A 21,975-nucleotide genomic window follows, 5' to 3' on the forward strand; every position below is an offset into this window, starting at 1 on the left:
TGCGTGGAGGTGGACGGAGAAGGGGCGGTTGTCAGGGTGTGGTCAGCTCACGCCTGGGCCCAGCCCCAGCCCCTGCCCCGGCGCTGGGCCGGCGCCTCATGTGTTTGGCTCTGGCTGTTGTGTCTCCTTGTGAAAGGGCAGCGTTATCTACGATGACAGCTTCGACCTCTTCCGAGAGATTGGCGACCTGTGCCGCCTCTGCAAGGCCATTGCTGGCAACGCCGAGCTGGTGAAGCCGGGCGGGGCCCAGTGCTTGCCCTCTGGTACGTCGGTGCCAGCCCGGGGACAGGTGCCCAGCTGCGGGTGGGCGTGTGGAGAGCTGGTCCAGCTTGCTGCAAAGAGCCTGGCTCCTGCTCCTGGGGCTGTGGGATCGGCTGCATGGTGGGGGTGTTAAGTGGGAGATACTGGGCCCAGTGGAGCTGCTGACCCGCCGGGGCGGCTAACCTCAGCCTGCGCTCAGAACTGGGTTGGATCAAGAAGTGGCCCCAGCCAGACAAGCTGCAGCCTCAAGGCACCTTCCACCTCCCGGCACCCAGCGTATCTGTGTGGCCTCGTCCCTAGAAGCACCGTCAGGGAGCTGAGAGCCTCCAGTCCCTTCGCTCCATGGTGTCAGTGGAGTTTGCCCTGGTGCGGGGGGGGGCAGGATCCAGCCCCCAGCCCTGGTGGAGCAGAGGTGTCCCATAGTGAGCAGCTAACGTGGCACTGCTTGGTGGGCGCCCACCTGGCAGGTCACCTGGAGAAGGTGGCCCTGTGCAAGCAGGGCAGGGGGCCCGAGGCAGCGGGGATGCAGCAGGTTTCTGGGCTGGGTTTGGAGGGAGCTGCGAGTTGACCTGTGTGTGGAGGAGTCCTGGTACTTTGTGGCGTCGGGAAGACAGGGCACCGCTGTGACCAAGGGCAGGGCCGGCTGCGTGTTTGGAGCTCCCGAGCCCGGCCGCTGGCCAGCGAGGGGAGCGTCCCGTCGCCTGGGGGCATTGGCGTTGGCTCCTGACGCTGTGGGAGTGGGGGTGCTTCTCGGCTGACGGGACACAGCGTACGACACTGACTCCAGGAGAGCTGGGTTGCCCCACGTCAGCTGAGGGCCTGGCTCAGAGATCACAGGGGGTCACCAACCCGCAACCCTGTGCTCCCGGGGGGTACTAAAACCCCCCTGCTCCCTTGGAAGGCAGCAGGAGCTGAGGCTCGCGCCCCTGCTTGGTACAGGCTCCGTGGGGCTCAGAACCCGGGTCTGTAGCCAGGGCAGAGCAGCCGCAGGTGATGGGAAAAGCAGCTGGTCGTGAGCAAGAACTGCAACTCTGTCTTCTCTGCCCCCTCGCTCCTGTGTGTCCCTCCCGCCCCTGCCCCCCGCTCTTTCCCTCTCTCTCCCCAGGCTACAGCATCTCCTCCTTTCTGCAGATGCTGCACCCTGAGTGCAAGAACCTCCCTGAGCCCAACCTGCTCCCCGGGCAGCTCTCCCACGGGGCAGTGGGCGTCAAGGATGGCAAGGTGCAGTGGATCTCCATGGCCTTCGAATCGGTGAGGAGGTGTCCGTGTTCCCCAGCCCTTCCCCCGCTAGCTACCAGCTGCCCCAGCCCGCGCTGCGGGGGCGCAGGAGGCAGGCAAGCTGCAGCGTTCGGGGGCAGGCGTAGCGGCTCTCCAGACGGGGTCATTGGCTTCCAGTGGGGTCCAGGTCTCGACCCTGCTGGCTCCAAGACTCAGCCTTCAGTACCAGCCCTGCTGTATTTGCAGGCGTAATTCTGCACTGCCCAGTGCTCCCTGGAAGCTGAGCTCTTGGGCAGGCACCCAGGAGAGATGTAGGTGCTGCCCAGCTGATTAGCAGAGCCCCCACAGCCAGCAGCCAGGGTTTGTATTGGTGGTGCACATCTGCACATGCGTTGGTGCACATAACAAAATTTATCTCACTCATGGGTGGAGGAAATGCAAGGGAGCCCTGTCCTGGCCCCCGCTCCAGGTGGGTGTCGACCAGCTGGGGGCTGCTCATGAGGCAGGGTCTGACTGCCGCCGCCGGTGCCCACGAAGGAGGCTGGGCTGAGCTCAGACGGCAGCGAGCGCCCCAGGGTTTTCCCTGCTGCCGGCATGGCCAATCTCCCCTTGTGATTGCTGCCTGGGCCGCCCGACGGGCTGGCTGGGGCAGCGGGGGCACCACACCGTTGGTCGGCGCTCAGGCGTGCGCAGAGCGGAGGTGCTGCGTTGGCGTCCTTTTGCCCAGTCCCTTGCCGCCACGTTCCCGGGCCTGCTCCTCCTGCTGGGCCCCGGCGCTCGCGGGCTGCTGGCTCTTCCGCCGGGGCAAAGGGTGAATGGGAGACACTGGGGTCGGGTCAGAGACTCCAGAGACTGAGCCACTGGCTTCCTCGCAGACGACCTACAAGGGCAAGTCGTCCTTCCAGACCTACGCCGACTACCTCAAGTGGGAGACGTTCCTGCAGCAGCAGCTCCAGCTCTTCCCCGACGGCTCCGCTCTCCGGCGCGGATTCCAGACCTGCGAGCACTGGAAGCAAATCTTCATGGAGATCATAGGTGCTGCACCCCTGTCCATCGCCCCCTGCGTCCTCCTGTCTCCTGGCTGTGCCACCCCGTGTTCTTCTGTCCCCTGTCTGTTGCCCCTCTGCTCCCTGCCATCCCCCTCCCCCCGGCTCTGCTGCCCTCTGTGCCCTCCCGCCCCCCTGTCCATCGCCACCTGTATCCTCCCATCTCCCCAGCTCTGTCGCCCCTCTGCACCTTTTCCTCTCTTCCCCCCACCCTGGCTCCGTCACATCTCCCCAACTTCCTTCTTATCCTCGCATGTTGCGGGCGATCCCCCAGGTGGCTGCTGTGCTGGGCGCTGTACTGACATCTGTCCTGTAAGATCCTGCCCCCAGGAGTTCACTGGCTTACGAGACCAGACGGAGCCAGGCGGGGGGGAAACTGAGGCCAGACTAGAAGAAATTTGCCCATGGACACCCAGCCAGCTGGCTCCCGACTCCCACTCTGGTGTCCCGCTCCCTTCGCATCTGAGTTAACTCCCAGCTGGGCAATGCCCCCTACACCCGCCCACCGAGGCCCAGCTCCGCTCAGCTGGGAGCACGGCAGCGGCTGCGTCCTGGGCCTGGAGCCATGCTGCTCTCTCTCTTCCAGGGGTGCAGAGCGCCCTGTACGGGCTCATCCTCTCGCTCGTTATTTGCGTGGCCGCCGTCGCCGTGTTCACCACCCACCTCCTCCTCCTGCTGCCGGTGCTGCTCAGCATTTTGGGTAAGCCGCCCCCAGCCCTGGTCAGTTCCAAAGTACCAGCAGGAATCCTTGGACTGGGCTCAAGTCTCTCGTTGACGCTGCCGTGCTCCTCCGTGCAGCTTTGCTGTCGGAATCAGAGTCAGGCCCATTGGAGTCCCTCTGATTTACAGCTGTGATTCCAGTGGACCCAGTTCTTATCTCACTTTCATGTGGGCTTACCCCCTGATTCCTAGTGGTGGTGCACAGCCGCTCATGCCTCTGTGCACGTAACAAAATTTATTCTGCCCATGGATGGGAGAGATTCCAGACTTGTGTGCAAAGGTCCGCAGCCTGAATGCAGCATTTCCTGGTCTAGTTCCTGGAGCATTTTCACTACACGGTGTCTTCTATTGATTTTATATAAAGCTACACAAATTCCATCCCTGCCTCTGGTATATAATAATGTGATTAAGGCCCATGTGCGCTGCATAACAATCACTCTCCTTTCCAAAGATCCTCAGTGGGGGATCATAAACACTGAATATTTTAGTGGGTTTGTTAGTATTTTAAACAAATTTGTAAATAGCCTCCCTCTCCCTGGCTGGCGGTTTGAAGATATTATGGACCGAGCATGTTGCTAAACTTCCCTTTTTAAAAAAAAATCAGCTCTCTCATTTTGAAATGACTTAAGTCTCCCACTCGCGACTCACAACCATCACTTGCTTCTGGAAGCCAAATGTTCAGAACTCCAACAAGCAAACGCAGGGTGTTTTGTAACTCTCTCTTCCCTTGTGGACTCTGTTTCTTTGCCATAGGTTCCTCCAGTGCTTTATTTGCTAGCAAAAAGGCAGCAGAACTCAAACCCCAAACCTCCCCCCTTGCGGCGTAACCATCCCCCATGCAGGGCCCAAGCCGCCCTCTGGCAGCTTAACCCTGCACCTCAGCCCACCCGCAGCCGGCTGTTAAACCAATTGTTGAGTCCTTCCTTCCGCATGGCAGGGCGCTGTGAGCTGGAAATGAGCTGCAGCAGCGGCAGGAGCCACATATGACTCCTTAAAAAGCCACGTGTGGCTCAGAGCTGCCCAGCTGGGTTTTAAAAGTGGCAGTGCCAGCCAAAAAGGTGGCAGAACGCTGTTCGGCTGGGAAAAAAGCCCTGGGTTCCTCTCGATGGACAGGGGTTGGTCCGTCTGGATAGCCCCATGTGCGATCTGTCTCTTGCTTACTGTCCCTCACCACCCTAGGCCCTGAGTGCCCCCACATCTGAGAGTATAATTTAGGTGCTCATCAGAGTTCCCTGTAAGCTGAGCACTTGGGCAGCCTCCCAGCAGACGTTCAGGTGCCACCCAGGTGATTTGCAGAGCACCCACAGCTTGGCAGCATGTGTCCCTTCTGGTGGTGCACATCCGCACATGCCTCAGTGCACATAACAAAATTTATTCCACACAAGGGGTAGAAATAACTAGCGGGAGCCCTGGTGCTCTGCCCTGAGTTTCTCAGCACAGCTGCACAGGGATTTTTCACCTAATTGTTTTCTACAGAACATTTGAACTGGAAGGGACCTCGAGAGGTCCAGGTCTGGTCTCCTGCCCTCACGGCAGGACCAAGCACTGTCTAGATCTGGGGTGAGCAAACTTTTTGCCTTGGGGCCCCACTTTTTGTCCCAGCTATTAGCAGAGCCCCCGGCCTGTCAATGGCCTTGGAAGTGAGCTGAGGCTCCAGAAAGTGACACGCCGTGCGGGGAGGCAGCAGAGACTGGAGGAGCCAGTGGAGGCTGTGGGGATTTCAGGCCGATTTGTGCTGAAATTTTCCGCCTGCCTCTTGGCGCACCTCTGTACTAAGACATTGTGGTTGTTGTGCTAAGCAGGACTCACGCTGCAGGCAAAAGTCTCCTAGGAGAGGCAGTGCCTGGCCTAACCCAAGCATAGGGTGAACCCTTGCTCCTGCCTTTGGTAGGGAAGGGGCTGTCCAGGGTACCTCACGCACCCTCAGGCACAACTGGGGCTCACCCCCTGCTGCCTTAGCCTCTACACACCCCTTCCACACTGCTGCCTGCCCAGTGCTTACACCTGCATCCCCCGGCACCCCCTCACACGGCATCCAGAGACGCCCAGGCAAAGTTGGCTACAAAGTCCAAGGCTCCCTCTCGGGGCTGGGGGGGGCCAGCAGCAGGAGGAGGGTGGGGCAAGGCAGGAGCAGAGTATTGCAGCTTGCTTACCCACGGCTCACTTTCCACCCCCGCTGCCTCTGGGGCAAGTCACAGGATGGTCAGAGGTGGCCTTCTGGTGCCCTCTGCCTGGCTTCCCCAGCAGCCTGCCATGGCTGCAGGCCGAGCTCAGGTTTCGCATGGACCAGCAGTTGCTGCTGCTTGCATGTGGCCACCCGGCTCTGCTTGCCTGCAGCTGTGCCAGGGAGAAGGGGGCTGGGCAGGCAGGAAGGGCAGAAGACCGTGGAAGCCATGGGGGGAGGGAGGCCTAGCACTGTGCACCCCCCTTTTGAAATTTCTCCCCCTCCACTTTGCACACTCCTGGTCTAGACCGTCCCTGAGAGGTGTCTGTCTAACGCGCTCTATAATGTCTCCAGTGATGGAGATTCCACAACCTCCCTAGGCAATTTATTCCTGTGCTTAACCGACCCTGACAGGAAGTTTTCCCTAAGGTCCAACCTAAACCTCCCTTGCTGCAGTTTAAGCCCATTGCTGCTTGTTCTATCCTCAGAGGCCAAGAAGAACAATTTTTCTCCCTCCTCCTTGTAACCCTCTTTTATGTACTTTAACTTCCCCGAACAGATTTAGATTTGCAGCTGCAATGACTGCATAATGGTCCTTTTTGAAGACCCCAACTTGAGGAAAATGAGACTTTTCCCGTTTTCTGGTGCAGAGGGACTTTGGAAATTTAAGCTAATTAGGCCAAAAGGTATTTTAAAAAGGGCCAAGTCAAAGTGCAGTATGTCAGTTGGCTGAAATGGAAAACGCTGGGGCCGGTCGCTTCCTGAACCTTGTTGAGACGTTGGCTTTCCAGCCCGACGGTCGGAAAACGTCTGTGCTATGGGAGGAGGCAGCGTGCCCCAGTCTAGTTGAACGTCTCTGTGTGTCTGATGTGGGGAGGAAGGGATCAGCTGGTGGGAAGGAGGCTGAGCCGGGTACCGTGGTGTGCAGGACCACAGCTGCTTCAGTGGAGCTGCTCAGACAGATGCCCCCTGCCCTTGCAGCCCATTCTTGGTCTAGCCCAGCTCAGCTTAATGCTCCCTCTGGCCTCTTCGTGCAGGGGTTGTCTGCCTGGTGGTGACCATCATGTACTGGGCCGGCTGGGAAATGGGAGCCGTGGAGGCGATTTCTCTCTCCATCCTCGTTGGCTCCTCTGTCGATTACTGCGTGCACCTGGTGGAGGGCTACCTGCTGGCAGGGGAGAACTTGCCGCTCCACCAGGCAGAGGTAAGTTCTGCCCCAGCGTCTTCCTCACGCTGATGTCGGGCCAAGTGGTGCTGGGGGAGCAGGCTGCAGGGAGGCAGCTTCCTCCCTGGGCAGGGCCAGCACTCGGGCGGGATGATCCCATCCTCGACTGGCCCCAGCAGAGCTCCAAGGTGCCCAGGCTGTGTCCTGGGCCTTTGACACAGGAATTGCCTGTGCTGCGACTGGCAGAGTTGGTGGTTCATAGCAGCATTTTGCTGCACGCTTCTGAGCTGGACAGCTGGGACCGGCGTCCCTCTGACAGGCCTCTCCCTTACAAAGACAATCCCTGTGCCTGGAGGGTCTCTGGAGCCCAGGGCACCCTCTCTTCCCCTCCCACTGTGAGCACCTCTGCAGCAGCCCTGAGTGTCAGACACTGGAACAGCTGACTCAGGCTGCAGGGCTAGAAATAGCAGCCTCACTGTTCCGGCTCTGACTGGGGGCCAAACAAGGGAATGGTCTCAGTGCCCAGGCGCTGTGCTGTGGTTTTGGCCCTGCAAGCCTGAGGCAGTGGACCAGGGCTCTGAGGCTCACTGCTGTGGGCCATGTAGCATGGTGTAGACTCTGCCTCACCACACTTGGCCATCTCCTTCCAGGCAGCCCAGCTGAAGGGTCAGGAGGTGCCTCTCCTGCATCTTTGGCCCTGCATGTGTATCAAGGCGGATCCCCCCCCCGGCACTCCGAATGCAGAAGGCGGGGGCACACAAGAGATCTAAAATATACGTTGCCGCTGTCGGCTTCTGCTTAGAAGCTTCCCAAGATCACAGATTCCCTGACCTGGGAGGTAGCTGCCACCACCCAAGTGCAAAATACCCCTTTTTAGAACCCAGGAGGAGACACTTGGGATGACTTCCAGTGGGGTAACCCCAGGCTCACCACCGTCCCCTAGGGGAGAGCTTGAAAGCAAAGAGAAAACAAACTGCAATCTCTGATAGTGACCTCAGCCTTCGGTGCACACACACCACACAGCCCCTCCTCTGCTTTCCTGCACGCCTGAATCAAATCCGCCCTTTAAAAGGCGATTTTATTAACCAAACAAAGATGACCCACTTGTTAAGTGTACTCGGTTGCTAGGTGCTACTGAGCGACTAAGATGCAGAGAATCACCTTTCTGGGATTCAGTTTAGATGCAGGGCTTGCATCAGCCAGCCTGAGAAATCCCAAAGTTAAAAAGAAGAACCTGATCATGTCTGACTGACCGTGTCCTTTCTACTCACATATCTGTTGTTCCAAGATTGCTCTCGTGGCCTGGGTATTACTGAAAGCTTCCACGCTGGCTTCAGACTTCAGCCATCTGTGTCTCTCCTCTAGCCACACTAAGGACAGCAAATACAGGCTGAACCTCTTTAACCCGTTTCTCTCTCATCCGGCAACATCTGTAATCCCGCGTGATTTTGGTTAGCTGGGCAACCACTTAGCCCAGCTGTGGTCAAGTTTCCTATGGTCCCATAAAGTTTATTTCCAAGCACCAACCCTGGCTGTCAGTGCTCTGTGCTGTTATTTAGCTTTAATTTGTGCCTAAATGTCTTCTCAGGGTCCAGTCAGCAGTGGAAGTGGTGGTAATGTGCTAGATGATACTGATCTGCTCTAGTCCATCAAATTCTCTTGTCCGGCCCTGGTCTGTTCTCAAGGGTGCCAGATGAGAGAGGTTCAACCTGTAACGGCTTTGATTCAAAAATCCCCCTCTCTCTTCCCATTGGCTCACCTGGCTGGTTGCCGACAGAGGACCCGCTGTCTCTGGGTTTAACCTTTACAGGCGATTTAGTTAACTGACTACTGGGGTGTCTAGAAAAGGGGGCAGTAGCCCTCCCATCCATCCACCACAGCACGCTTTTCCTCCTCGAGGGGGAAGGCTGGGGCTAGATGGGGGGGAATCTACCTTGCAAGGGTGAGACTTACCCCCCTCAAATTGGAGTAACTCCCTTTGGCATCTGGAGAGTACCTCCAGTAACACGGGGGTAACTGAGACCAGGGCTGCTCTGTGCTGGGAGTGCCACCCATATGCAGGCCTGTTAGTGTATGACTCATACCAGTGCAGTGCGAGCTGCGTGAGGGCCGAGCACCCATGTGCAAGGAGCTTACGCTGCTCGCAGCTGCGCTGGTGACTCAGCCCCCCTGCAGATGAGCCCCCAGCCCTCCTGGTCCTGCTGGCATGAGCCCACTAACACTGCCATCTGCCCCCCTCCCCGCAGAACCCCACCTCCTGCCGCCAGTGGAGGACCATCGAAGCCGTCCGGCATGTGGGCGTGGCCATCGTCTCCAGCGCCGTCACCACGGTGATCGCCACGGTCCCGCTCTTCTTCTGCATCATCGCCCCCTTTGCCAAGTTCGGGAAGATCGTGGCCCTCAACACAGGAGTCTCCATCCTGTACACCCTGACTGTGAGCACCGCCCTGCTGGGCATCCTGGGGCCCAGCACCTTCACCCGCAGCAGGACTTCCTTCCTCAAGGCCCTAGCAGGGGTTCTCCTGGCTGGCATCCTGGGGCTGTGCGTCTGCCTGGCCCTGCTGCAGAGTGGCGTGAAGATCCCCCTCCCCAATGGGACGTCCCTGTAGTCCCTGCGCTGGGCCTCCTCCGCCTCTCTCTCCCTGGTTTTTTTAAAGGATATTTTTGGTAAAAAAAGAAAAACGATCCCTTTTTTTCCGGAAGTTTTTTCAACTCCACTGGCACTTTATTTTCTACTGGGTTGGGCTCTGAACTTGTATTTATTTTGGACAGAGGCAAGGGAGTGCCAGAGGAGGAATCCGCCTGCTCCTCCTTTTTCTTTACACTAATGAACGGAGGGGTTGGAGAGCCTGGCATCCCATCCCCTGTAGGATGCATATTCCATGTTTCACTTAGCCCTGCAAAATAGGACTTAAGTGAGAGGTAGGCCTTGTGAATTTCATCCTCTGGGCCTGATGCTTGCCTGGGCTAATCTTTCTGCTGATTTACACCTGCTGAGGGTCTGGTCCGCGGAGAGGAGTGAGTTTTGAGGCTGCCCAGAGATTGGTGGTCCCCAAGGAAGCACCTGTTCCCACTGGCCTCAAACCCAGCATCTGGGATCATTAGCATGTGCCAGCTGCATTCGGCTGGGTTGGGAGATCTTGGCTGAGCTTGCCTGTCACAGTGGGGTTATCTGTTTGCTTTGGTTGGCTCCAGCAGCCGGGACGTCATTTTTGGAGGTGGTCCCAGAGCTGAGAGCAAAGTGGGAGTCGGGGTGACTTTTCCTGAACCTGTGTGGGGTGCAGGGGATGAGTCTGCCAGGTATTTGGTTCCTTAGGCCTGGAGCTAAGCCAATCAGCTTCTCTGCCTGCCCCCATGCCCTCTTTGCCTCCCCGTTTACCCAGGATGCCCACTGTGACCCAGCTGCCTGCTCTGGCCCATCCCCACCTCTGGGCTCCCTTTGTTTTGCCAAGTGAGCCACGGTGGGGGCAGAGGTGTGGGGTCTGGTGGCCTCTTCCCTGGGGCGATGGTGGAGCGTGTTCCACGGGTCTAAACACCAGCTGAGGGGCCAATGCTACCACTTCCCTCCCTCCATAGCACTGTGCAATTAGACTCTGGGCCTGCTGACAGCCCCTGATGCAGCGAGCAGGAAGGCAGTTACCTGTGCGCTCTCTCCCTGGTCCCAGCAGTGGCACTAAGGCAGTAACAACAGCCAGCACCTGTGACGTGTAACACCTCACCCCAGCACCCAGGGGAGAACCACGGGCCTCCAATCTCCCAGCACAGGCCTCTGCCACTGGGAGCAATGAGCCACCTAGCGCACGCCCCATTGGTGGGTGAGGGGGTTAATTCCTCCGTGGCAGTCTTGGTGCAGACCCGGCAGCAGTCTGCTCAGAGCAGATGGTTGGTATTAAAGTGAAATGAAATTGCTAAGTGGTACCATTAGCAAGTACATTTTAGGCATCGCTGATTCCATCATATTGGCCCCGTGGAAAGAACGCAGTGCAGGCATTGGTACATGGCACAGCTGTTCCCCGGCAGAAGGGGTGAGGGTCAGGCCTAGGGGATCTGCACCAGACCCCATTCACCAGGAGCCATGGCCCCAGGAGCAGGATGGGGCTTAGTGCTTGTTCCCAGGTACTGAGTCCCCTTGGTGGCCAGTTTGCTGCATGGATTTGATGACCCCTTTTCAAAGTGTAGGCCTCTAGGGAGCTGGGATCTCCTCTCTGCCTGCTCCCCCCATCTGTTCGCTCCCTGGGCAGGCCGCCCGGTCCCAGCTCGGGTCCCTGTTGCAGTCCTTGATCAGTTCACTTCCCGCGTCTGTGAAGTGCAGGATTTTCCCTGGGAAATGGGATTTCAGGCCACTGGGCTCAGCTCGCATTGGCTTGACGAGGAGGGCTCAGCACTCCTCCCCTTGCAGGATCAGGCCCTTCGTCCCTTTCACGTCCTGCCCCATCAGCTCCTAGCTGTCTCCTGTGTGGCTCAGGAGTGATCTGCACGCAGAGAGGTCCCCCAGCTCTGACCGCAGCCCATCTGTGGCCTTAGGTGGGGGAAAATTAAGAGCAACTCTACTGCAGGGGAAGTCCTGCTGACGAGAGCAGAATCGGGCCCAGGGTTTTCATTGCTGTGTTGCAGCTGAGTGGCCCCTTCCTGCCACAGCTGCTTTGACGTAGGCTGAATCCCAGACCCATTAGTCACTCCCCGTTAGCTCAGACTCAGCAGGGGCAGGTTCTGCGTCTCAGCTGCACGGCCCAGCAGCGCTGCGTTCCCCCATTTCCTGTGCTGCTTTCTGAGCACCAACTTGCTCTGTCGTCCCAAGGCCAAGCTTAATTAACTAGCCCTCCGTGTGCCCATGAGCTGCACTGAGTGCCGGAGGCAGCAGGGCTGACGTGACGCAGCATGAGTGTGTGGACGTGATGGAGCTCAAGGGCATCCCGAAAGCAGTGACCGCTCTGACAGCAAGCCTTGAACTGAGCAAACGCTTCAACCTCCGAGGCCAGTTACAGTCCGTGTGGGTTCGTTTCCAAGCCAGCGATCAGACGGGAGGAGAAGGGGCCAGTGTACGTGTGGCAGAGAGAGGCCCTGGAGAAAGTCACTCCCGGGGGTGGGGTGGAGTGTCTGAGTCAGGACAGAGATCTGTATCAACCCTGCAAACTGCACCTCGGAGCCAACGTCGGCCCAGTGTGTTTGTTATTTTTCAGCCTATCTAAGATTGCTGGGGTGTGTCCTTCCCGCTGGAGTAGTGGCCGGGAACTGCATGCCGGGATGGGCAGCTCAGCCACCCCTGGAAATTGAAACAAAGCAGCTGGGCATCTTTGATATCTCTTGGGTCCAATCTGGCGAGGTTCCAGGTTGCCCTGGGGGGTTGCCTCATGTCTTCAACTCCCACTGCAGTTTGGGAGTTGGAGGACACTCAGGACCCAACAGAAGCAGGGGCACTGCATGGTGTGGGGGTAAGTACGTACATTTGTGTGTGTCTCACAAAGGTCTTGAAAATCTCCCAAAACTGTGGTATGTAATTAATTGCTGGATGGCCCCTTGGGCCTCTCCACGCATGGGCTGGGACCTGAAGGCAGAGAGGGTCCCGTTGTTTCTTTCTCCCCCTCCCAGGTCCAGCAGGGGAGTGGGGTGCAGCTGGCTGCCATCCAGTGTGGGCTGTGACCTTCTGCTTGTGGCTTTGGAAGAGGTTAGACAGGACAGGGGAAGTGAAAGTCAGCAACAGAACAAGTTAGAAATGGGCTTGGCTGCCGTCCCATTGGGTCAGGTGCTGTATGAATGTACAGGGAGAGACAAGGCCTACCAGGGACAGCTCTGTCTGGAGGACAGGACCCAGGGAGGGAGGGGTGAGAAATTGAGGCAACAAGGGGTAAAATGACTTGCACAAGGCCACTCAGCTGGCCAGTGGCAGAGCCAGGAATAGACTGCAGGTGCTCTGCCCATTTGGCCGCACAGCTGCTATCCTCTAACTATCCCCACCCTGAAATCTGGTGATCGTCATGTACCACCTGGCTTTTCTCAGCTCTTCCCTGAGGGGCCCAGCTGCAACGTCTGGGGCCTCTCTCACTTTTATCATGCAGTCCCGTAGATTTCACTGGGCTCCCATCAACGTACCAAACACAGTCACGGAGAGGCTGGGGCTGGGGGGCGGCGGTTTCACTTCAGCCTACGGTAGGGCAGGAGTTTAAAACTTTGCTGTCTGACAATAGCCAGGGCTAGGTCTGAACAGCTGTTCTCAGCTGAGGAGAGCCCACCACTGGGCTGCGCCTGCCTCGGTCAGCAAATACTACGCTAAGTGCGTAACAGTGGGAACCAAACCGTCCTGAAAGCCTTCAACCCTCCACCTCTTTCCCAAGCCTCTGAGGAGATGGCCCCTCCGTGGCTGAGGTGCACGTTTGGCTCCAGGGAGCCAGGGTTTGCTTTGCCTTATTTCCTGTAACAGATTAGACAATGGCCCATTTGCTTGAGCAAATGCACAGACAGATCAGATGCTGCCCTCATGGGATGTGCAGCCCTGTAAGAGCTGCTCCTAGTGCTAGGAACCAAGGGCGGGTTGGCTCACATCATGCCAGCCCTTCAGCAATGCCGGTCTAAATCTGTCCCTTCCATGCCTGCCCCAGTATCCCTCCCCTAACGGCTCTGCAGCAGCCTGCAGGGGTGACGAGGCTTGGTTGGGTTTCTGTCCCTGTGGTCTGCAGCAGGTTCCTCTTCCCCTTTGAGAGAACTTGCACTGCTCGAATTGTCAGTGACCACAGCCTGAGTGAGGAATCCCAGGGAAAGCTGTTAGAGCTGGACGGGAACTGGGTTTTGCAAACCTCTGTGATTTCCCCCATCCCAGCGTTCTGCCACAGGCCGGGGGCTCCCAAGCCCATCTCTGTTGCGGGGGCCATAGGAATAGTGAATTACTGAAACACAGCAGAACAGCTCCACCAGGGGGCTTGAGCCAGGGTCTCCCAGGTGATTGTCCAGCCCATCTGGGCCAAGTCCCACTCACACCATCTCCTGGTGTGGACCTGGGTAGTCTTTCCTGTTGAATTTGACTTGTTCCTCTGCAAACCTTTGGTTTGGCCAAACGAGCATTTTCTGACCGTGGCTGAAAGATTCCTTCCCAGCTCTCAAAGTGACAGGTGTGTTCTCAGTGTAGGTAACCATGCAAAGCGGGTGCAGCTGGTGATGGCAAATCCTGAATGAGCTCGTGGAGCAGCAGAGACCTGCTGTGGAGTCAGAAGGCTGGTGGGGCTGGCAGGGGGAAGGTGTGAGCCTTTGGCACGGCTGCCAGCATTTGTTCTGTGTGAGTAAAGAGCCACTGCTGCTCTGCGTGATGAGAGTCTGGGACAGCTGAAGACCTCAGCAACCCAGCTCCGCTGTTTGCACCTCTTTGAGCAGCCATCCCTGCCCTCCCCTTTGCTGTGCCTGGTGCTGTTCAGATTGGGCTCTGGTAGCTGTGTAGATGATACAACAGATAAACCAACTTCTGGGGAGCATGGTGCCTGGGCCGAGCTGCAGACAGCTGTTCAACCTGCATTGGGCAGGCAGCTCCTAGAGAAGAGCTGTTGTCTGACAACTCAGGGGTGTGAGATAGCCCATCATGGCGGGACCCTCAGGCCCCCAAGCTGCCGGTATGGGGGAGCTCTCCATAGCCAAGCACAGAGATGGACCGTCCTTGTTGCATGCGTGTCTGATCGTTGCTGAAGGTAACTTCGGCGTGGCAGGGCTGGCAAGGGTGGGACTAGATTGTGGGTGTTACTGTTCTTCCTCTTGCCATGGCCCGACCGTGGCAGGATCCCGGTTGCAGGGGCTTGGCAAGCAGGAAGACCCTAATCCCTGCTCAGAAGAGTTCCAGCGGATGAGTCTGACTCGGGGTCACCCACAGTCTGGGCACCGACGCACGGCGTTGGAACTCACGTCGTGGCTGTACGACAGAGAGCTGCACTAGCAGCCTGGTGCTGGACACACATGGCGTTAGGGCATAGGCCCAGCCTGGCTTTCTGCAGGGTAAGCTGAGGCAGTGGGCTTGTGAATTCTGGCAATGCTTTTAAACCACTTATACGCCTATTAAGTCCTCGGATGCCTGAGACTGAAAGAAGTGTCCTGCAGCAGTACCTGTACTGTCTGGACTTGTGTGCTCAGTCGAGTTGCTGAGGAGCTGGGGTTTGGCGGGGGTAGAAGCACTAGGAAGCTGGCTGGCAGGATGATCTTCGAAGGTGAAATGTTTTCCAGCCTGGCAATGGGGGTGGCTGGAGGGAGGGGGCATGTGGTTGCCATTGGGGTTGGTGTGTGTAGAGTGCCCAGAACTTCAGCCGCGATGGTGGCCGGAGCTCTGAGCCCCTTTGAAGTGCTGGTAGTGCTGCTCCACCTCTCCAGGCATCTGTGGGGGACCTAGCGCTGAGGCCTAGTGGCACTAAGGGACACGGCCCTTGGCTCTGTCCCTCCGCTCTTGGCCCTGCCCCTTTCGTGGGTACTGAGCCAGGTCCTCTTCCCATTTTGCCCTGAGGCCCGCGGTGGCTGTCAGCCTCGCAGAGAAATGGGGTTTGGTTTCGTTTTCTGACAAAATCGTGTTTCAGAAAAAAAAAAAGAGTTCTTCCGCAGCACAAATGCTCTGGTTCCCCCTTTGGAGTTCAGCCCGTTCTGAGTTATTCTGCTTCAAAACAATTTTTTAGAACTGTGGAGGATAGTCTAGAACAAGTCCCTCCTGGGAACCAAACGTTTAGCCCTTCCCAGAATGAAACACTTCAGTGGGCGCCAACTGAATTTTTTTTTTTTCAGAATTTCATTTCACTTCAGCCTGAAAAACCTTCCAGAAATGTAGAACAGCCTGTAACTGAAAACTCTGGTTCCTTCCCAGCTGTGAACAAGCGTCTCCTACCAGTCAGCCACAGGTGGAGCTGGAAGGATTGCATTACAGTGGGCTCCCTAGAGGCTGCAAGTTGGGTCAGGACCAATGTTCCCTCAATTTTCCATCCATGAGTGGATTTTTTCCCGTCCATTTGCAGAATAAATGACTTACTTCGGGTCATACGCTACGTGAGTGGCAAAGATGAGAATCCCAGCCTGAGCTCACTCCTGGACTGGTGCTACCGTTGAGTCCCTGGGTAACTTGCAATGAGCCCCTCTCTAGGTGAGAAGCAGCTGTATTGAAGTTGGGCCCCTTTTGTGGCAGGTTCTGACTGTGAGAGCTGAATGGGGCACGGTGCCTGAATTCCCTTCTAAAGAGAGAGATGCACTGCCCCAGGGTGCTGGCCCAGGCCTGGGGGGACATAGGGCCTGGCCCATGCCAGACAGCCAACTTAAAAATTCACAGTTGCAAAAAGAAATGGGAAAACACCATGGCAGCGTGTGCTGGCAGGGACACAGCTCATAGCCAACAGAGAGCAGGGAAGGGAGGGTCACTCTTGGGGAACACTGACTGTGGCTTTACTGGAGCCATCTTGGCTTTGTTGGCTTGTGTCATGAGTTCCCTGTCTTCAGAGAGCCTTTTTTGGCCCTGAGTTTTCTTGCTGGAGAATCCAGCTCTCCTGGAAGGCTATAAAAGACCTGTTAATTTACCACAGTAACTGACATAAATCCTCCTGCCCTCTGCAGCAGCTTAGCCGCGCTGATTGATTTACAGCCATGCAGGGCAAACTCTGAGCCTCCTGGTTATTCCTTTTAAAATTATGTTGGGGGCGGGCGGGGGGAGCATTTGCAATTCAGCTCACACATTGTAATCCGCAGGGAGCGTGGAGACTCAGTGCCACAGATCTAGGGCCTGAGCTAACACAGTAGAGGCTGAGGAGGAAGGGGGATACTTCAGCTAACTCCCCATGTGCCTCAGGCTGGGTCCAGCAAGATCCAGTCTCCTCTCTCCATTGGGCACAAGCAGCTGTCCTGCAGAGCGGCCGACTCCCGCCCTGCACCTGGGGCAGTGGCAATTCTGCCCTGGCAGGCTATTCTTCGCGGAGGGCACAGAGAGGGGAGTGGGGGCTGAGTGAGCGGTGGTGGCGCAGCGAGGCTGGGGGGAAAGCTGAGGGGCAGAGGGCTGGGCCGGGGCACGTTTCACCTCGTGAGCAGATGTGAGAGCGTCGGCTCTCTAAGAGACATAGCACAATCCCCCACGTCCTGTACTCGTGTTACTTTTGTAGGCCCCCTCCCGCCCACACGACTTTCGGTGTCCCTTGACTTTTGGAGACTGTTGTAAATAAACGATTTTGACATTCTGCCTGGCGCCTCCGTTGGTCCCTCTGTCTTGTGCTTCTGCCAACATTAGCCGAGCTTCTGGGATCACTCTCAGAAAACTTCGAAAGACCCTGGGCTAGATTCACCCCTCACCATTACACAAGTGCAGCAGGCCTGCCAGCCTGCCCTCTAATTTACTAGTGTTTCACGTCAGTGTGACGCTCCCTTGCATGGGGGCGAGAGGCTCCCCAAGCGTCATGGTGAGAAGCAGATCTCAGGCCCTCTGCCTCTCCACTGGAGGCTCTGTGCCCATTACAGGGATGGGTGGGTGAGGTTGTGTGCTCTGCACTGTGCAGGTCAGACTAGATCCGCGATTCTCAAGTTTTTTTCCACAAAGCACTTGAAAATTGCCCAGGGTCTTGGTGGGTCACGTAATGATCTTCCCCAGCGTTGTCTGGGTGGTTAGCAACCTGTGGTAAAGCCCTTGGGATAAAAGCACTGCATAAAACCAAAACTTAATCATGAACTTGCTTTTGTTCTACAGACAAACACACAACTCATATTTTAATACCTCCTCCGGCACGGCAGCCACTGAGCTGAGGCTGGGTTGTGGGGGTGATGACATCTCTTCCAGCCAGCTGCAGCCTTGGCACTGCGGAAACTTACCCCTTTCCCTGTATGTCCCAAATTCCCTTCCCCCCTCTTCTTGCCCCACTGCCCCCACCTATTTTCCCCATCTCACCTCGCTGTCCCTTCCCACATCCCCTTTACTCCCCTCAAGGCCTCCATCTCACCTCATATCTGCATGTTCATGCTCCAGGCACCCAGTGAGTGGAGCCATGGCTGTGCGGTCGTCCATTCTCCTGTGCGTGGCCACCCAGGTGCGTAGCTTAGAGGGAACTCTGCATGGACCGCCGGAATGGAGCTCCCAGGCCACGGTTTGAGAACCTCTGCAATAAATGAGCCTGTGGGTCCCATCTGGCCTTGAGGGCAGGGTCTCCTGTTGGGTAAACTCCAGAGCTGGTTATAATGCCTGACGCAGTGTGCTGGTCGGGTGGAGGGCACTCAACCCTCGTTGAGGCTCTTGGGAAGAAGAGACAGGCCTCTTAGCTCCATGCACACCACTGCAGGGGTGGCTGATGACCACCCTATGCAGTGACTGGAGTCTTACTGTTGGAGTGCCACCGTGAGCTTGTCGGCTGCTGTCCAGTGTTTTATCACCCAGTTACCTGCTGAAGAGCTGCTGGTCACGGAGCACCTGGGGCAGCCTGAGGACTACACTGCAGGCAGAGGAGGGTCAAATTAAGGGACGCAGTTCCAGCTGTGTTAATTCCGTAGCTAAAGGCGACGCAGGCTTCTGTGGCATCTCCACTAAAGGAGGTCAATGGGAGCCTGCGCGCCTACTGACTTCCCTTGCCCCTAACAGGGGCCAGGGGTACTATGGGCAACAGGAGCACCCTGTAAATTCAATTGAGCACATCCCCACCAGGTGTGCTAAGTCAACCTCTGGAAGACCACCCGTGGCAGGTTTGAGCTTCCCTGGCGTGGAGAGGTCTCTCCTCTCTCTCCCATTCATGTCCAGCCCCAAATTGCCCATCTCTTCAAAAGGAAGGAAAATGTTGTTCCTCCCTTTTGACCAGAGCAGCCAGTCAGAGTTCAGGGCCCTAGGGACATTCCAGTGGGAAGGAGAAATCGATGGTGTTTGGTATTTTCGTTGACACAGTCTTGTTTAGTTACAAGGAACGTACGAAAGTCCCATGTCTCCCCACAGAGAAGGAAACCATGATGACAAGGAGCAGTGGCTTTGCTTAGACACCCCCCCCCAAGCCCATCCATCCAGCCAACACCAGCCCCCAAAGTGGTAGCACTCTCTTTCTCTCTGGGTTTTTCCAAGGTCATGGTGCACTTCCAGGTTCCTGCCTCTCCCTCTCGTCTCATTTCTCAGTTTCTCAGCATTCGCTCTTCCCCACACCCAGGTGCGGCCCCCAAGATCCATGCAAAGCTTTTGCCAACCTGGTGCTAGTTTCTGGGCAGGTTCCACGGTTATGGCCGCCCAGCAAAGACAAATCTGCAGCTGGGCCGTGGGGCTGTTTCATTGCTATGTAGAAGTCTGAGTTCAGGTGGAGCTGGGGCCCTGGAACCCTCCCACCCTGCAAGCCACTAGAGCCCAGGGTTGAGCTGGAGTCTGGAAGCATACACAGCAATGACACAACCCTGCACATTGGAGGCGCCTGGCATGGGCCAGCCACAGCTGTGTAATTGCTATGTAGACAGACCTTATCAGGCTTCCCCTTGGGTGTGGCCCATTCATCGTCTCTTACACCTGTCTTAGCCGAAGGGCGGGGGGGGGGCCCATTCACGCCTCAGTCTGGAAGAGGTTTTGACCCAACCCATTACACATTCCCATCCGACTCCTAATAACATACCAGGGAGGACAGCCTCAGCCGCTTGCTTCATCCAACGATCCCCCAGCACCTTGTGAGCCTCCACCCAGCGTCACAGCCCCCTCTGTGAAATAGAGCTTCCCCTGCTCCAGATGGGGAAACTGAGGCACAGGGTGAGCTCAAGTGACACATCTGATGTGCCACCAGTAGATCTGCTGCGGCCCAGCGCTGTGCTGACCCCCAGGCCGTGTGGCCGGTGAACTCGGCAGGCGCCTTTCCCTGGCAGGATGCGAAATGGGCTCGCTGAGCGCTTACTGAGTTTTAGGCCCTCCCCCTCCCCCCCCCACAAACTTCGTACCTGGGTTGGGAGGCTTGAAGCCCAGGGTAGCTGGGGAGCCCAGCCGGGGGAGGGGCGGCGGTGGAGAGCTTGGGGTCTGCTTTCACTCAGGCTGAAACGTGCCCCTCCCCCACCACCTGGCAGCAAAGATGCAGGCGAATTCGCCCCAGTGCTAATGGTCCTCCAGTGCCGCCCCCCCGGCTGGAAGCAGGGGCCCTCTTGCACCTGAGGAAGAAAGGGCTTTAGTGCAGCCCAGCAGAGAGCACTACAGGTTGCACCTCCCTCATCCAGTAACTCAGGACAGGCTCCGTCCTGAACGAGGGAATTTGCTGGACAAAGAGGTCCCCTGCCTGCCTCCCCCACCCCTTTTCCAGCCTGAGTGTCCCCCTTACCTGCTGCTGGCCCAGCCAGCCACTGGCCCTTCAGAGGCTTCCTGTGGAGCCAGCCCCAGGGACACAACCCCCTGGTCTCCCCTGCACAGGGCCGCCTGCTGCCCACCTTTTTCACAGCTACCTCCCGGCCAGGCTCCCTGATCCAGTAACATCTGTGGCCCTGCTGGATGATGGCTGGTTCTGGACGAGAGAATCCCGGTTTTGAGCGTTCGAACCTGTATGGGCAGTGCCCCAGTCAGGCACCGGGAGCTACACGCGAAGAGGCCCCAGTTAGAGGGTGGAGCGCTGCAGTGGGGCAGCTCACACACCTGGATGAGGCAGCCTCAGGTGCCGCTCAGCTGAGTTCCCGGTGCAGCCTGGACAGAGACCTGGGGTGGGTGTTGAGCAGGGGAGTGGAACACACAGGAGGGCCAGGTGGCTCACCCAGCTGTCTGCCCCTGCTGCCCTCCTGGCACGCAAACCCTTCAGGGCAGGGAACGCCAGCAGACCAGGCCAGCTGGCTCCCCGGGGTGCACTCAGCCCTGGCTTGGGGTGGAGACCTTGGAGAGATGCTCAATCCTCCACCAAGTGACCGGCTGTCTGCACTCACCTATAGTGTCACCGGGATAATGAGTCTGAGTGCTGGTGTGTGTGGCCCAGACGCCATCCTGCCAGGAGGACTCATAAGCTCCAACAATGCACAGTGCCAAAGACTCAGCCCCAGCCCCCTTTCTGCTACAGCTTTCCCCCGACCCCCGCCACTGTCCCGTGGCAGGGAAGTGCTGGGACACAGCCAGAGGCCCACGGACACGGTTGTGTCATTACAAGGAGCCGGCCGTGCCAAAAGCCCCAGGCAGGGAAGTGTTTCAACTCCATACACCACGCAGTGCCCCAAGCCCATCAGCCATGGTAGGTGAAGCTGCCTGCCCACCCCACCCCCTGGCTACAGTGGAAAGTCCCAGGAAGCTAAATGAGAGGAGGACTTATGGTCAAAGGAACTTCTAGACAGATGGGCGTGGCTTGCTGCGAGCAGTGGGAGGGGCCAAAGCCAGGGCTCCCCCCCCCCCCCGCTGAGCAAGCCCCACCCACAAGGACTAGGGCGTGGCTGCAGCTTCACCTTTGCAAAGGAGGCAGGTGCTGAGCCACAGGATGAGCTGCTGGGATATGGAGAAACTGAGGCCCCAGGAGGGGAGTCTGTGCAGCTGCGCTGTATCTGTGAGTTGCTCCTGTTTTGCTCTTCCCCTGGTGAAATCTGTTCTGGTGCAGTGATGCTCTTGCTGGGGTGTACGGCTGGGGGTGGGAGCCAGGCGCTGGGGGTAGCTGGGCTGGTGCCCGGAGTTGCATTTCTGGGGGGGAACGGAGAGAGCTCTGTGGGAGTGTCTGGCTGCTGAGCCAGGAGGTAACAGGGGACGTCTGCCATGTCAATGGGAGCTGTGTCTGCGCCAGGGCTGAGAGAGGCTTTGGCATTTTGTCCCCCGGCGAGTGGTGAAGAGTAGTGTACTGGTGCCTGTGGAGCAGGGTTTGGCAGCCCCTCTCTGACCCCTCTCCTGAGGGCCGGGGGCAGGTGGAAATGGTGGGTGAGCCTTGGCAACACACCGCCTTTGGCCTCTGACCGAGTGCTGAAGCTTGTGTCTCTGGTCGCTCACCTGCGCGTTTCAGTCTCGAAGGACTCGGCCTCTGGGAGCAGACAGCTGCTGTGTTACTCTCCCTGGTGACGCAGCCAGAGACTTGCTGCTCACTCGCTCAGGGAGCTTCTACCGTGGTCTTGTTCCAGCCAGGCCCCCCCCGGCTGCCACTGTAGGCCCCAGGCCAGAACAATCAGTGGACCCTGCCCATCCCTGGAGCCCCGACCTCCTGTTCCCAATGAAACCCTGTGAATCCCTCCACCCTGTCCAGCTGCAGCCCCACTCCTCAATTGCCTGGAGAACCCCCTGGGCCAGCTTCAGCCTCTGCCCTCCACCTGGAGCAGCCTCTCCCCATAGTCAGCCCTGTCCTCCACCTGCTTTCAGGAGCCCCAAGCCAACTGCAGCTATGTTGTCTCTTCCTTCCCCAGGCCCAGCCCAGCAGTATGTGCTTTTCCCCAGAGCAGGCTGGGGCTGGAAGGGGAGGCTCTGGTTGTGGGGGAGGCGGGGGGTGTCTCACAAGTCTGGCCATAGAGGGTGCTGGTGGAAGGAGTGA

General features: G+C 57.7%; 1 protein-coding gene across 1 annotated transcript in view; it reads left to right on the forward strand.

Moving 5' to 3' along the window:
• DISP3 (dispatched RND transporter family member 3) overlaps positions 1 to 9,198 on the forward strand; it is a 63,837-nt gene extending 54,639 nt beyond the window's left edge. Inside the window, exons 16-21 of the mRNA XM_074975716.1 lie at positions 137 to 263; positions 1,367 to 1,512; positions 2,355 to 2,514; positions 3,112 to 3,225; positions 6,447 to 6,613; positions 8,821 to 9,198. Of these exons, the coding sequence (XP_074831817.1) occupies positions 137 to 263; positions 1,367 to 1,512; positions 2,355 to 2,514; positions 3,112 to 3,225; positions 6,447 to 6,613; positions 8,821 to 9,183 (1,077 nt within the window). The 3' untranslated portion in view covers positions 9,184 to 9,198. The remainder of the gene's footprint in view (positions 1 to 136; positions 264 to 1,366; positions 1,513 to 2,354; positions 2,515 to 3,111; positions 3,226 to 6,446; positions 6,614 to 8,820) is intronic.
• The last annotated feature ends 12,777 nt before the right edge of the window (positions 9,199 to 21,975 follow it).

This window comes from Carettochelys insculpta, chromosome 23, assembly GCF_033958435.1.
Source record: "Carettochelys insculpta isolate YL-2023 chromosome 23, ASM3395843v1, whole genome shotgun sequence".
NCBI classification, from domain to species: Eukaryota; Metazoa; Chordata; order Testudines; family Carettochelyidae; genus Carettochelys; species Carettochelys insculpta.